Source organism: Eumetopias jubatus, unplaced genomic scaffold (assembly GCF_037043125.1).
Source record: "Eumetopias jubatus isolate StellerSeaLion01/CBP00866 unplaced genomic scaffold, mEumJub1_p1.0 scaffold_16, whole genome shotgun sequence".
In the NCBI taxonomy this organism is placed as follows: domain Eukaryota; kingdom Metazoa; phylum Chordata; class Mammalia; order Carnivora; family Otariidae; genus Eumetopias; species Eumetopias jubatus.
The window spans coordinates 74,546,130-74,561,971 of NW_028274822.1; the positions used below are offsets into that span (position 1 = coordinate 74,546,130).

Sequence of the window (15,842 nt, forward strand, 5' to 3'; positions counted from 1 at the left end):
CAGAGGCTAAGAAGGGGGGAGAGGCCTTGGCAAGGCCACCCAGCACGCAAGTGGCTCAGCCTCTGCGAAACCTGGTTGCCGAGGCGTTCCAGCCTCCCTACTCTGGCCTCCCGAGGCGTGGGACCCCCAGCGAGCGGCGCCTTCTAGCCCCAGCCACTTCAGGGTTTTGCCGGGCTTTCTAAAAACTGTAATTGTTTACATCCCCGAGCAGCCATTTCAGCTTAATGAATGGATTCAATACGCTCAGAAAATGCAGAATAAATCCTCGCCTGTGGCCCAGAATAGGCCCGGCTGTACCAGCTGTTGGGCAGGGAGCCAAGCCACCAGCTGGGGCAGGGCTGAGATGCGGGGCCTGTGTCTGCACAGAGGCAGGCGTGTGGGATGGGGCCCAGGAGGGGACAGGCCTGGGGGATGCTGGGTCCAAGGACAGATCAGTGCAAACCCTAGATTGTAGAGCCCAGTCACCTCTTAATCAGAGCCCTGTGTCAACCCAGCATCGCCCTTTAGGTTGGTACCTTGTGGGGGGGGGAACACAGAGGCCCCAGGCTTTGCTCGAGCCACTGCGCCTTTGCTGGGTGAGGCTCCTCTGCCTGGGGCTGACCACTTTGAACTTAGTGTCCCCTGCCTACAGTGTTCTCTGGGCATCTTCTGTGCACTTGTCTGGGTCAGTCTCCCTTGATCAGACGGAAATTTTGTCTTGGAAAGTGAGGGTGGTGTCCCAGGGCAGCCAAGGCACAGAGGAGAAGACAGGAAAGGCGGAGGGGAGAAGGAAGGGCCGAGCAAAATGAACTCAGAAATGGCCCAGGAGCCCAGAGACTCGGATTCTCTGGCCTCACTGTGTGACCCTGAACAAGGCCCTTCCCCTCTCTGATCCTCCGTCCCTGCCCGATCCAAAGAGGGGCTCAGGCCTGGCACGATCGTAGCCCCTTCTAGGCAGGTAGCTCCCCACTTCACCCCCTGCAGGGTGTTCATAGAGCCAGGCAGGTAGGATGCCCTCTCTGGCTTTGGCCGAGGTAGATCCGGCTATGAGAGGCCGAGCTTGCCGTCTGAGGCTCTCTGCAGGGAGAAACCATATAGGCCCAGACTGCAGTTGTTCTGCTCCTCCTGACTCAGTGACTTGATGGCCCTTCACCCAGAGCCTGAAGAAATGAACAGCCCTGGTCCCAGCCACCTGGGGCCCAAACGCCAACCTGAATCAGCGCTGTCGGGGAAAATATAGAGGGGGTGCCTGGACGCTGAGCTCTGAACACCTTGTTACGAGTGTGTGGCTTGTCTTCTTGGGGGCAGGAGAGAGCAGGGGCGGTGGGCCAGGCAGGGAGAAGCTGCTGTCAGGGAGGGCAGCGGGGCAGGGAGCTGGCACTGCAGATGGGGGACTGGCCTGGCTGCCGTGAGCCCGGCGTGCTTCACCTACGGAAACAGAAGTGAGCACAGACGAGCACACAGAGGACAGGAGTGGTGGACAGAGGAAGTGTCCCCAGAGTGGAGGCAGTAGGTCCATTTTGAAACACCAAGCCTTCCTCTGCCCTCCAGGAACACAGGGATCAGCAGACAGAAGGTCCAGCTTCGTGCCACTTAGAGCTGTGTGACCCTGAGCTAGTGACTTCACCTCTAGGAGCCTTGACTTGCCCACCTGCAAATGGAAATGAAAACAGAAGTGCCTACGCCACAGGCTCGAGAGGGTTCGATGAGCCAACCCAGGTAACACCCAGGGGATGCTAACCGGGCCACGCATGTTCAAATGTCAAGCCCTGAACACACCCTTCCATCCGGCAGTTCCGTGTCCAGGAGACCAGGCCTCCAAAATGCTCGCTCCCAGGCACCAGCTCTGCTTACAAGCATGTCTAGAAGACCAACATGCAGAAAGCAACCTGAACGACCCACAGGAGAGCAGCTACACATATGGAACCCCCCCCCAATAACGGGCAGGTCCCTGGAGTCAACAGAGAGAATTCAGCACATCCCGATGACCCAGTTGCTGGTGCCTGCCACTGCGGACCGTGCCATGGCTGGAGGAGGCTCACAGGACTGTGTGTTCCTGCCCCAACCTCCTGTGAGTCTATCGTGACTTCAAATTGAAAAGTTTAAGAGAGAAAACAACAACAACAACAAATCTCAGCCTTCGAGGGCAGCGAACTGTCGTGTAGGATGCCATCACAGTGGAACATGACAGTACACATTTGTCACAACCCATAGAAGGCACAATAGCACGAGTGAGCCCGAATGGAAACCCTGGACTTGGGTTAATAATAACGGCATGTCCGTCTAGGTGCATCCGTTGTGATTAACGTCACCTTTACATCATTACCAGTGTTCACCTTGTGGGGGCAGAGGGACCTTCGTTCCTCTCTATTCTTCTGCGTGGTTTCCGTTTCTCAAAGGAAGACAGCTTCACGGTATGATGTGTGCAGTCGTTTATGAACCCAAACCAGTAAAGCACTTCACATAGAGCTTGAGTATACAGTCCCAGCTTTGGGTTGATGGGATTCCCTTTTACAACTCCCACCGGCCTTCTGCATGCAGGGTCTCGCCCCACTGTGGGGGAGCATCTGGCCCCCTCCCCTGATCTTTGGATGGGCTGCCCTGGCTGCTGGAAGTCAAGGCTTCCGAGCAGAAGGTGGGGGGCTGGGCCTCCGTCATTACGACTATTGTCTCTCTTTCCTGTGCCCCCCCCCTGCACCGGGGCTCCCCGAGTTATGACCCCATCCGTTCCGGGACTGGCATCTTTATTACAGTGAGTTATCATCACCCTATTACGAGGCCCCCTCCTCGGGTTATATATGGGCCTGACGGTGTCATATATTAGGCAGAGGGGTCAGCAGCAAGTAGACTGAGAAATTTAGTGAAAGAAAAATAAATTAAACCTCCCCCTGGCCTTCGGAGGAAAAGGAGAGCAAGGCAAGGGGGCCATCCAGGCAGCCATCACTCATCCTGTGGCTATTTTGGATTCTGAACATGATTGTCGCTTTTGTGAAGTAATGAGGGACGGCAGGCAGAGTGACAGTCTCGGGCTTTCTAGTCAGAGTGCACATCATCTCTTACCGTGGCGGGACCACAGCGATCCTGAAAGAAGAGCCCGCGTCAGCCTTGCGAACTCTAGCTTTCCTGGGGAACCTGGCACCCCCCACCAGAAGTGGACAGACTTTCCATTAATAATCGTACTCGCATTAATAACCACAATGATGGAGCTTTACGGATTCAGATAAAGTGATGTGAGCCTCACAAGAACCCTGGGAGGTAAGCCCTATTATTATTCCGATTTTACAGATGAGGACACTGAGTCTCGAGGGCAAGGGAGTGGCCGAGATCACACAGGAAAACAGGGACCGAACAGGGATCAGCCTGGTCCCAGAGCCCAGGCCTTTAGCCTCAGTTCTGAGCTCTCCAACCTTTATTCTGCTTTAACGGGGTAACCTTCCAGATGGAGGGACAGGGAGTGGAGATAGCTGAGAAGGAGCTCATAGGGAAGCGGCGGATGCAACAAAAATAGGGAGCAGAGGGTGCCTGGGTGGCTCAGTCATAGGGAGCAGAAGCGTCTTCTTGCCACCTCAGCAGGGAGCTAGGAAGCCTTGGCTGTGGGATTCTATAAGCTCTGTGGTATCCTAACTTCCAACAGCCAGAACTTCCCATGTGCCCGGTGCTGGGCTCAGCCCCTGACATACAGCATCTCCGTCCATCTGTATGGTGGACCATCTGTATGCTCTTTTCAGTCCCATTGTACAGGCCAGAAAACTGAGCCTCAGAAAACTAGTGACTTGCTCAAAGCCACTGTGACAAAACAGGGCCACACCTCTATCTCTCCACCTACACATTCTAGAACCCTGTTGCTGCCCCCCTCCAAGGGTGGAGTCTGGTTCCCCTGGCCCTTGAAGCTGCCAAAGGCTTATCACCCATAGAACATGGCAGAAGGGACGCTGCCATGATATCTGAGGCCAGCTCGGAAAAGGGGATGCAGCTTCCAGGGTGCTCCAGTGGGAACTTGCACTTGAAGCCACCATGCCAAGAGGAAGCCCAAATGAGCCCATGCGGGGAGACCGGAGACCACACAGGAGAGGGACGCCAAGCCAGTCCTGCCTCCTCCAGCCCCTGTCCTTTCCGGGCCGGCCACCATGAGACTGCAACCATGGGACAGACCTCCAGCCAGAGCTGCAAGCCTCCAAACTGCAGACCCACCGAAGCCTCGGGAGATAATGAAATGATTGTGTGGAAGGCGTGGGGGCTTGGGGCTGATTTGTTATGCAGCACGGTACCCCGGCCAGTCCCCCAAGCTAACAAGGGATGGAGTCCCCGCTTTGATGCGAGCCCAGGTCTGCGTCATTCCTGGCTGCTCTGAGCACTGGCCTGCACGGTCCTTGGCCCTCAGGACCTTCTGCTAAGCTATGAAGAGAGCACTGGACTGTGAGTCCAGACCTGGATTCTGGTTCAGAAACTGCCGTTCATTAGCGCAGACGGCTCATTGGGAGCCCTTGGTGAGGAGCATCTCCTCTTAAAGCTTATGTTTTTCACCCACCAAAGGGGCTCTCACCTACCACCCAGCCCACCTCATGGGCCAGCTTTAATGCCAAAGGAGACCGCCGAGCAACAGAAGTACTTGGCACAAAGAAGGAAGTCACAGCTTGCTGAATGTCTCTCCTGTGCCACGTGTTACACGTGCAGTCTCTGACTATCGAATGCCTGTAGAAGGTAGGTGGATTTATTACCATTTTACAGGCACAGAAACTGAGGCCAGAGAGGGGAAATCACTGCACAAAATAAATCCCACAGCCAGGAGGTGGGGAGGCCTGGATTCAAAGCCAGGGCCCCTGCTCTTCCCTTGTGCCTCACTTTATCCTTATCAAGTGAGCTCCAGAGAGCCTCCATTTGCTGCCGTATGAAACACACGGGCACCGGCTAATTGTTCCATGGGCCGCTTTTTGCCAAAGGAAAAAAACACAAGGTTGGATGAATGGTTTCCTGATGGCTCCCGAGGGATGGCCCGGGCCATGAGCCTTGGTTAGCAGCAAACCAACCGTGATGTCGAATCACCCAGGGTTTTCTGCCTGCCAAGTGGAAGCAACCCCAGAACGTCCTCCCACTGCCTTCCCAAAGGACCGTTCGGGGACAGCAGGCAGAGAGACAGAAGGGGGGTGGAGATGCGGTGCAGAGTGGGGGAGCTCCCCTCTGCCACCAGAAAAACACATTTCCTAAGACCCAACAGCCAGCTGGGTTGACTTCTTCAAACAAGTCACTTTATAATGAACCGACTGAGCCAGGAGCCACCTTGCCTGTCCACGGGAGGTGGCCCAGAGTCAGGGCATATTAGCATCGCAACCTTCAGGGAGCCTCCAGACAGCTCTAGGACATCCTTTCTCCCTCCTTCCCCCCCCTCCCTCATCTGAGGCTCAGGCAGTTTCCATAATTTGGCCAAGGTCACACCCCGCTGATAAAAGGCCAAGCTGAAATCTGAACCAGGACTGGCTGACAGCAAAACTCCCGTGTCCTTTCCCCTCTGTATCCTAGGGGAAGGCAAGCCTCTGACTTCCAGGCTGCCCAGGGCACAGCTGGTGACAGGGCGGTCCCACACCCCCAGGCAGCCTCCCAGGATAAAGCGCACCATGTCACAGGGGCCAACGGGATTGAGAAGGGGGTGGGGGAGAGGCACGGTGGGAGAGCTCTGCAGGAACACGGGGGGCTTGAGGGGGCCTGAGGGGGCTTTAGGAAGAACAGGATATGACGCCCCCCAAAGGAGGAGGCTCAGAGTAGTCCCAAGGAGTGATGCTGGGGCTGTGTATGATGTAGGTGCCGAAGGCTCAAACAAAGCAGAGGCCATGAGTAGGCTGGGGCCCCGTGGTAATCTGAGGACCTGGGGAGCCATCAGCCTGGGACCACCCACACGGCCTCAGTGGTCTTTCATGGGGCCACCAGGTCTGGGGGCTACGGCACAGCTTGGTACCTGGGATAAATACACATTTGGTCTTTGTCCCCAGTCCCTGGCACATGACTCCTAAAACCCTTGGCATCTCTGAAGTGAGGAGGGTTTTTTTGGACACTAATGAATGGCTGGGGTCTGGTTGGGGGGCAGGGGGTTTCCTAATAGCTTCAGGACAGGGGCTGGTCACTGAGAAGACCAAGGCATGATTAGAAATTTAGAACTTTCAGCCTCGCCCCTTGACCTCTGAGGAGGGGAGAGGGACTGGGGTCTGAGTAATCAATCACCAGTGGCCAAGGACTTCATCAATCATGCCTAAATAATAAAACCACTGTAAAAACCCCAAACTACAGAATTCTGAGAGCTTCCGGGTTGGGAAACACATTGAGGAGCTGGGGGTGGGGGTGGGGGTCGTACCAGAGAGGGCAGGGAACCCCTCCCCCATGCCTTGCCCTACACATCTCTTGCATTTGGCTGTTCCTGGGTTGTATCCTTTACAACAAATGGATAAAGGTAAGTAAAGTGCCTTCCTGGGTTCTGTGAGCTTTTCTGGCAAATTATCAAACCCAAGGGGGGGGTGGGAAGCCCCCAGCTTTATAGCTGGTCGGTCAGAAGTACAGGCGGCCCAAATGTGTGGTCCGGGGGTCTGAAGTCGGGCAGGTTGTGGGACTGAGCCCTTAACCTGTAGGGTCTGCACGGACTCCAGCGTCTGCATTGAATTGAATTGAATTGTAGGACACCCAGGTAGTGTCTGGAGAATCAGAGAATTGGTTGGCCTAAGGAAAGCCCCCCACATTTGGCTTCAGAAGCAATTCAGAGAGCCCAGCTGAGAAAGTGACCCCACAAGCCCTCTGGGAGCCTGTGAGGACAGAGGCAGCAGTGCATGAGACAAGAGGCAAGATGTGTGGTCCCCCAAGTTTGGGCTTAGAGCTTGGGCAGACCTGGGTCCAAATCCCACCTCTGACTTTAGTTGTGTGCCCTGGGGAATAGGGACGAAGCTCCGGCCAGCATCAGTTTCCCCATCTGTTAGACAGGCATCATAATAGACCTCACCTCTCCCAGGCTGTTCTAAGGCTGCAGTGACCACGTCCAGAAGCTCTCAGCCCAGGGCCCGGAAAAACAAATCCGTTCCGCATTAGGAGATGACCCTGACGGCCTGTTGCAAAGGCGAGGACAGCAGAGGGATATTTGCAGGGAGCCTGATCGGTCGAGTGCTCTGGAACGTACTCGCTGTGCAATGTCAGGTAAAACACATACTTTCTCTGAGTTTCTGTTCTTTAATCCAACAGAGGGAGATGCATGGCAGCAAACACTTCTGAGCCCACACTTGACCAGCCAAGTCCTGTACCCCGCACTTTTGGGCACTGACTCAGTTAATCCTCACAACGAGCCTGCAAGCCGGGGCCTCTATTGGGTCCATTTTATAGAGTGGAAAACTGAGGTTCGGGGAGCCCAAGCCAAAGCTTGCACCCAGCAGGCTGACTCCAGACTCCTGCCCGTGGCACTGTTGGTCCTCACCAGACTATCGCATGAATCGAATCCGATCAAGAGGCACGATCAAGGTACAAGTGCTTTCGAAACAGTCAAACGCTAAACCGATATTCATGGTGGCTGTTGTTGCCCTAACACTTCAGAAACCCTGAGTCCGGTTATGAGCCCCAAAATCTCCCACAGGGACTGATACTGGTTTTTAAAAAATAAGATCAGGGCTCTCAAAATAAGGAAGCCAGGCGCACTGGGAGGAGATCATCGTTTTAATGAGGGAAAAAAAAAAAAAAACCCTGATTAATGGAAATGATTCTTAATATATTTCAAAATGATCTGTTATGACACAAAGCAAAGACATTTATATATGACTTTGAAATTCTTAATAGCTGATTTTAGAGCAACCTATTATGAAATCTTCCAGAGCAGAATATATAGTAAGTAAATCATCGGGCAGGCCTCCCAGGCACACTGACGGCAGCTCCTCTTAAAATAATTTATAAGGTGGGGTGGGGGGAGGCTGGGAGAAATTATTGCCATAATCATGTATTAATAAAATATTTATAAATGTGACTTTCCCTTTTAGCGTTACAGGCAGCTCCAGGTATGGGGCAGGTCCCCGAGCGCACATCAGAGGGGGCCTCCCACGTGCCCTAGGGGGAGAAACCCCACGTACCGAACTCCTCTGGTGACCGGTCAGTGGGCCAGGGGACTCTGCTAGCCTCTGTTTTGTGGCATTGGAGGTAGAGAGGGTTGAAGTTGATGGTGGAAATCAGGAGGCAGATCCCACCCATCTGCAGACCTTGCAGAGTGTCTGGGGGGGGGGGGGGCGGGGGGGCAATCCTGTGTCAGCTCAGTGCAGCCAAGAGGCAACCAGCTGGGCTACCTGGGGAGAGTGTCCTATGCTGGGATTGACAACAAAATCCTAGACTCACCTTCTACTGAAGGATTGCCTCGAGCTAGCCTCTACTGATGACCGATCCACCATCCCTTGCCTTGGCCATCCCAGACCTGCCACCCCATACATGTCCTGGCCTGGCACTGTGGGTGCCTGTCTGCGCCTCCCTGCTGTCTCTGGCTTCAGGCACATGCTCAGCTCAAGCTCGGGACAGGCTGGAAGTGCGGGTGTTAATGCCTCCCAGGAGCAACCTTCGACCAGGGAGAAGGAGGAGGCGGTGGGTAAATACACCACTCCGTTGTCTCCTGGGTAAATACAATTGGAAGGCATGTTCCTCAGAATCGCCCACAGGTCCCCAGTGGGACTGGGTCCCCAGTCGCCCAGAGGTGATGCGCTCGTGAAGTATCACGTGCCTCCCCTTCCGTGTCTCCCTCCCCTACTGCTGATTCCCTCCCAGAAGGACACGTGCACCCAGATCTTTGTCTCAGGGTCTGCTTTAGGGGACCCAGTCCAGTTTAACTTCCTCACCCATGTTCCATTTGATCCTCCCATCAGCCCCATTCTCTGCCCATTGAAAGAGGAGATCACCGAAGCTCAGACGAGTCTGGTGTTCAATCCTGGTTAATTGCACCAAGAGCCTCAGCTTTCCATTCTGTAAAACAGGCTTGCTTCCTTCAACTCATCCCCAGCCCACGGATGTCCCAACTCTGAACCTTCAGGGCTTTCCTGTTCTGACCTCTGCAACCCCATCCTTGACCCAGTCAGCTCACAAAGCTGGCTGATGATCCCAGGTAGGAAGCCTCATATCTCCTTATAAGATGATAAATTCACAAGAAGGGACCCAATTTTCACAGCCCCTCATATCCCTCCCTCTGTCGGGTCTGGGCACAAAGTAGATGTTGGCTCATCTCAGGGATGGGGATGTGTTATGGGCTGAATTATGTCTTCGCCAGATCAGTATGTTAAAGTGCTAACTCCCAGGACTTCAAATTGTGACTGTATTTGTCGATCAAGGCTTTAACGTGATAATTAAGGTAAAATGAGGTCCTGGGGGTAGGCCCTAATCCAATGCGATTGGTGTCCTAATCAGAAGAGGAATCAGGACGCAGACACACACATGAGTGAGGACACGGCAGGAAGGCAAGCCTCTGCAAGCCCCCGACAGAGGCCTCAGGCAAAACCAACCCTGCCGGCACCTTGACCTTGAACTTTCAGCCTCCAGAACTGTCAGAAAACAAATTTGCTAGATTAAGAACCTCGAATCTGGCTCAACAGCAGAATGTCACATCTGATAAAACTGTGACCAGAGGCAGAGGTGACTTGCTTAAGGTCACACATCAAGTTGGGGGGTTGGGGGCAGGGACAGATTCCTAACATCCTCTCTCTGGCATGGCTGGGTCTAAGGGGGATGGAGGAGTATTTTCAGAGCAAATCAAACATTTAGGTGCTTCGGAGGCACGAAGTCCGCCAGTTGCTGTGATCTTCCATGGATTGGTGCAGGATAGGGCTGGGCGAGCTTCTTCTGTAAAGGGCTATATAACAATAATTATTTGAGGCTTTGCAGGCCACACCGTCTTTGTCTCAACTCCTCAACTCAGCCGTTGTGGCAGGAATGTAGCCAGAGACATGTAAATGAGGGGCATGTCCCTGTTCCAATAAAACTTTAATTATGGATACTATAATTTGAATACCATAGAATTTTCACACATCCCCAAATATTACAGATAGGTAGGTAGGTAGATAGATAGATAGATAGATAGATAGATAGATAGATAGATATTCATCTAATTGAAATATAAAAACTATTTTTAGCTTATTGCTGTCCAAAAGCAGATAGCAGACTGGATTTAGTCCTATAAGCCATAGTTTGCTGGCCCTTCCTGGGGACAAAGCCCATTGCAGAGGTAGAGATTTTACCAGATGATTAGAGTTTTGCAGGAAAAGAAAGGCAGCTCAGGTTGGAGATGGGGCCATGTTCTCACGCTATGGTGTGCATGACTCACGTTGGTCTTGGTGACAAGGAAGCTGAGAGAGACACTACAGTCCCACGGGCAAAATGGTAGTGATGCCCCAGGAGCCAACGTGTTGAGTGTGGCCCACAACTGATTTTTGGGAAGGCAAGTGGCATTTGATTTTTCACCTTTGCCGAGTCAAGCATGTCTGTCCTTGGTTTGGACCAACTGGGGGATCCCTACCTTACTTATTTCTGACTCAGCGTAACTTCTAGAAATTTCCAAAATCAAATCAGTGGGCCAATATATGTAGCTCACATGTACGAGAATTGAAAGAATAGACCCCAAGGCCCAGGAGTGTGGGGATGGCAGGAATGATGTGCCAACATGTTCCAGAAGTCTGATGCCCATATACAAATGACCCAGAATGTCAGCCAGAATTGGTGCACAGTCCCAGAGGACAGACCTCAAGTCACACATATTCATTCAACACGTAAATCCCAACTCCATGTCCCGGGCCGCAAGGAATTCACTTCCTACTAGAAATAGCTAGACAAGGACGTGATCACAATGCAAGGCACCATGATCCTTGTGGAGGCAGGAACCATGCTTTTCTTGATCCCCACCGTCTCCCTGGGACCTTTCACAGCGCCAAAAGAGACCAAGGAGATCGGTTAGGGAAGTGAGGAGACTTGAATGCCGAGTCAAGGAATTTTAGTTGAGTTAGCAGGCAAGAGAGAGCCTCGGGAAGATTCTAAGCAGGGGAATGGCACAATAGGCCTATAATTTTTAGAAAAGAGCCCCGGGTCACAACGAAGATGGACTGAGGGAAGAACATAGACATTAGCAATGAGACTACTGTAACAGTCCAAGCAAAAAAAAAACAAAAACAAAAAACTGGCAAACAGTAAGGCTAGAGAAACAAGGAACAAGAACAGAAATGTTGTCACAGAGATTCTTTACAGGGCGAGGTGAATAATGATCGGCTAGGTAGGGGTGAGGGCAAGAGGGAAGGCCAGAACCACTTGGGAAACCAAGCTGAGGTAGGGATGATCAGTAAACAGACAACTGAGGGCAGGCAGCCGACTCAGGAGGAGAAGGATGGCTGGGTAAGCTTCAGCACGTCAGGTGGGGGAGCATCTCCAAGATTGCCTAGGTAGAAACACAGCACCTTTATTGCTTGGACCCAGCTATCTCTCAGGTGTTCTGGAGTGTTCTGGTGCTCAACGCCGTGGCTGCCAGCTACATACGGCTATTTAAATTCATGTTGATGAAAATGTAATGCAATTAAACATTCCACCCCTCGGTTGCGCTAGCTGCATGTCAGAGGCTCTATAGCCCCATGCGGCTCGGGGCTGGTTCTGGACCGCACAGATGGAGAACATCTCCGTCTACAAGGTTTCCTTGAAAAACCCCAGCCCCATTTCCATCTCACCGCTCCCGGTCCAGCAGCCTCCCAGGGAACAGGCCCAGCGACGCAGATGACAGATTGATCCTGTCTCTCCTTGTGGCGGCAGGTGCCACCGCATACAGCTGGTGGCACAGGTGAGCTGGGCAGGAAGCACGTACCTTTGCAGGCCCCCGCTGCGCCGAGGTGGTAGATGGCTGCCAACACCCTCCAAATGGCTCGCTGCTCGCCCTCCGAAATGCCCAGTGTCTCCATGGCACAGCGGAGTTGGGCAAAGGCAGCCGCCGCCTTCTGCTTGTCTTCAGGCTGAGAGCAAAGGGAGAGAGGAAGAGGCCATGAGGGTGGAGAAAAGGCGAAGCACTGACTCAGGGCTCACCCTTGGGGGAAACGTGTGGTCGCTTTATTAGCGCAGTAAATGACCCAGAATTAGGCTGTGCTGGCTTGACACCCAGGGCTCCAACTGTAGGGAAAGTTTCTAGAAATCGTTTCTATCTGACTTTGGAATGCGCTGCGATTTTATTCAGCTATGTGTTCATTCGGGAGATTTGTTTTTGTTTTTGTTTTTGTTTTGAGGCTCTGCTCGGTACTGGGCCCTGAGGGTGCAAAGCCGAGGGAAGCCCAGCACTTGACTTGGGGGGCCTCTCAAGGCAGCAGTGGACGGAGACATAACTCGGGGCCAGGTATGAGTGGGGAACAGTGTGATCTCAGAGGCAGGAAGGCGCTAATGAATCCCACCCAAAAGCAGCAAATAGATGGTCACAGAAGGCGAAACAAACCCGAGATTGAATTTGGAAGATGAATAGGCATCATTGACCAATTTAATGCAGTAAGTCCCGACGAGCAGAGGGAACAACATGACCAAAGGAGATCTGAGGAGACAGGAGGTGAACCTCTGAATGCGGGCGCAGAAGCAGGTATTTTTGGAGGCGGGGCCACCAGAGAAGAGAGAGAGCTTGAGCAGGTTGCAGGTGCCAATTGTGAAGGCCTCACCCATGATGTTAAGGGCACGGGCTTTAAATTCCAGCCACAACTGGCAAATGCGCACCCCTGTCTACACTCCTGCATCTGTGGCAGGCGTCAGTAATTAATCGAGAGCCCACAGCAAGCCAGTGAGTCCCCGATTCTTCTCAGGACACCACCCCTTGCAGCCGACACCAACTGATCTGCCCCAGCAACTGAAGGGGAAACCAACCGTTCGCTATCCCCAGTGCAAGTGATGGGAAACTACCCAAGATTTTTAAGCGGGAGGAACGAGAAAGTGACATGATCAGATGTTTATGGGTTGTAGGGTGTTGTTTTTTTCTTTTTCAGATTTATGATCCTAATTATGTTTGGGATTGAATATTAAAATGAGTCTGAAACTCCTGCACACACCATCTGGCCAAGAAGATTCAGCTCAGAAACCTGCTGGGCTGAGAGGAAGTGAGCTGGGGACAAGAATTCTGTTGTCACTAATCCACTAGCAGATAATGAGGAGCTGGTTTGCACTTGGCCCTCTGACAGAGCGTGGGCAATGAACGGTAGGCTGTTAAAGCTGGCAGGTCCTTGAATTTTGCGGAATCCAGTATGCCCAGAGAGGGGAGAACACTGGCCCAAGGTCACACAGCAAATCAGTACCAGATGCAGAGCTGGAATCAGGCTTTTCTGATTTCCAGTCCAGGCTGCTTGTCCCCTTCCATTCAAGCCACTTCTAACCAGGAAAGAAGCCTGCAAGGATCAGCGACCAATTGGGACGGCGTCAAAGCAGGCGGTGACATTGAGAGATTCACTGTGAAAATATTTCAATTAATAGCAAAAGCATGTGCCACTGATCCATCATATTTCTGGGCTACCACAGGACCACAAAATCCCTAGCAACCAGGAGCTCAGCCTAGCAACGGCCGCTGCTCCGCTGGAGCCCACAGAGGGAGGGAGGGCATCTGACCAACATGTTCTCTGTTATTTATGAGATTTCAAAGTAGCAATGAAAGGACACCAAAAGGACAGTGGCAACACATTTACTATCATTCCCACTGTCAGCTCTGGGCATTTGACTTTAAATTACAGGTGGACTCCATCATCTGCCACTGAGCTCATGTGAAGAGAAGGAAAAACTTTCCCTAAAGCTTCATCTGTTTCTCTTCCTCTCCCTGCCTCCCCATCCCTGCCCCCTCCCCCACCCACGGCTCTGTTGCAACAGAAAATAGAGAGAGAAAAATGTCTATGTTTCTGATACGAACCATTAGGATCAGGAAGATGTTTACAGTTCCTTGAATTTCCAGGGAACCAAACACCTCTGCCCAGTGCTGGGATGCAAGCCACTCCTTGCACCCCAGTCGCGCACGGAGAGATCAGTGAAGTTAGTGGACTACGTCAAGTCACAGCCCAGATGTCTGTGCACAGGAGAAGGAATAAACAAAGGGCCGTGTAGCCGGGGCACAGTGTTGGAGGATCACTCGGCAATGAACGACAATGAGCCGCTGCTGGGTGCGACCATGCGCCCGAATCCCACAGACCCGGGCTGAGCCAGAGAAGCCAGATACCAAAGACTCTGCACCCTGGGACTCCCATCTCTGCGAGGTTCAACGTGGGCCAAACTAGCCTCTGGTAAGATGAGTCAGGTGATGACTCTGGGATGGGAGGGACACACCTGCCGGCCAAGAGACTCGAAGGAGCCTTTGTCAGAATGAGGAACGTTCCAGGTGTCGATCTGGGGTGTGGCTACAGGTGTGGTTAAGAATATAATCATCACTGAGTTGGAGGCTTAAAATTAGTGTGCTTTATACGCTTTATGTCTCACCTCAATTAAAAAAAAATTAGGGGCGCCTGGGTGGCTCAATCTGTTCAGCGTCTGCCTTCGGCTCAGGTCATGATTCTGGGGTCCTGAGATCGAGCCCCGGGTCGGGCTCCCTGTTGGGTGGGAGGTCTGCTTCTCCCTCTCCCTCTGCCCCTCCTCCTGCTTGTGCTTTCTCTCTCTCTCTCTCTCTCTCTCTCAAATAAATAAATAAAAATAAAATAAAATAATGAAAAAAAAAAAAACCAACTCACACCATGCCCAGAGTTTCTGAGGCAATCAAAGACTCAAGGTCAACCAAAGACTGCAGGTAATTTAGTGAGGGGGGGGGGAATCCAGAATGCCCTTTCCACAATAGACTGGGCTGTGCTTAGAGTGCCCAAGAGATTCCTTCAATGCGGAGAGAGGCCAGGTTTGGATTTGGAGTCAGACAGAGCTGGCCGTCCCCTGGACTCTCTGCTCCCCAGCACAGTGACTTTGTACAGATCTCTGGCCCTTGCCCTGGGGCTCAGTTTCCACCTCTGTAGAACAGAAACTGTAGCCCGCCGTCCTCCCAGGGCCACTGTGATAATAAATGAGTCGTGTGTAAAGCACCCAGCATAGTGCCCCGGCACAGAGTGGTGCCTAATAAATGCCAGTCCCCATGCATCGCTGCGTCTCTTCCACAGTGCCTTGACCCAGACTGTTCTGCTTTTCCGGACACCCTCCCCCACTGCTGCCCAAGTGCAGGCCCAGCACCCCATGGAAGTTGAACTGGGAATGGCCCTGCCCTTGAGAGGCTCCCAGGCCAATGAGGGGGACAGATGTGCAAACCGAATGAGGGCCGGAGTGACTGCAGGAGAGGGGGGCGGGCAGGAGACTCGGGGGGGGGGCGCCAGAGGCTTCCTGGAAGTAGTGGTGCATGAAGCAAACAGAATGAGCCAGGGGACATGGGGACTGGGGGGGGGGGCAGGACAGGTGTCAGCCCGGAGCTCCCCATACCTGAGCCGTTCTGCGCCATGCTCACATCCTCTCTGGGCACTGGGAGTCCATTTAAGGAGGGAGAAGAGGAAACATGAATTGAGCACCTGGTACTTTTACTTTACTTTACGCACTAGGTACTTTTACTCTGTAAGGTAGGTGTGGGTCTCTCCCTCTGACAGAGGAGGAAACTGAGGCTCAGAGAGGGTTAGGCCCTTGTCCAAAGTCACCCAGCTGGGAAGGAGAAAATTCACTGCTTGCCAGATACTCTACTGGGCCCCACTGCTAGGAGCAGACCAAGGAGCTGGGTAGGGCTCTACCCATTCCGCAGGTGCGAACACTGAGTCCAGAGAGGATAAATGACCCAAGAGTGCACAGTGAACCCCAGAGCACATGGTCTTCAGCCACGACACTGGATTGAGATGACAGAGGGGGACGTGCTATAGTGCCAGATTTGGGGA

At 52.9% G+C, this 15,842-nt stretch overlaps 1 protein-coding gene across 1 annotated transcript in view; it reads right to left on the bottom strand.

Annotated features, from left to right (window-relative positions):
* MYO18B (myosin XVIIIB) overlaps positions 1–15,842 on the bottom strand; it is a 241,243-nt gene that overhangs the window by 199,513 nt on the left and 25,888 nt on the right. Inside the window, exon 11 of the mRNA XM_028124695.2 lies at positions 11,810–11,954. Coding sequence (XP_027980496.1) covers positions 11,810–11,954 — 145 coding nt within the window. The remainder of the gene's footprint in view (positions 1–11,809; positions 11,955–15,842) is intronic.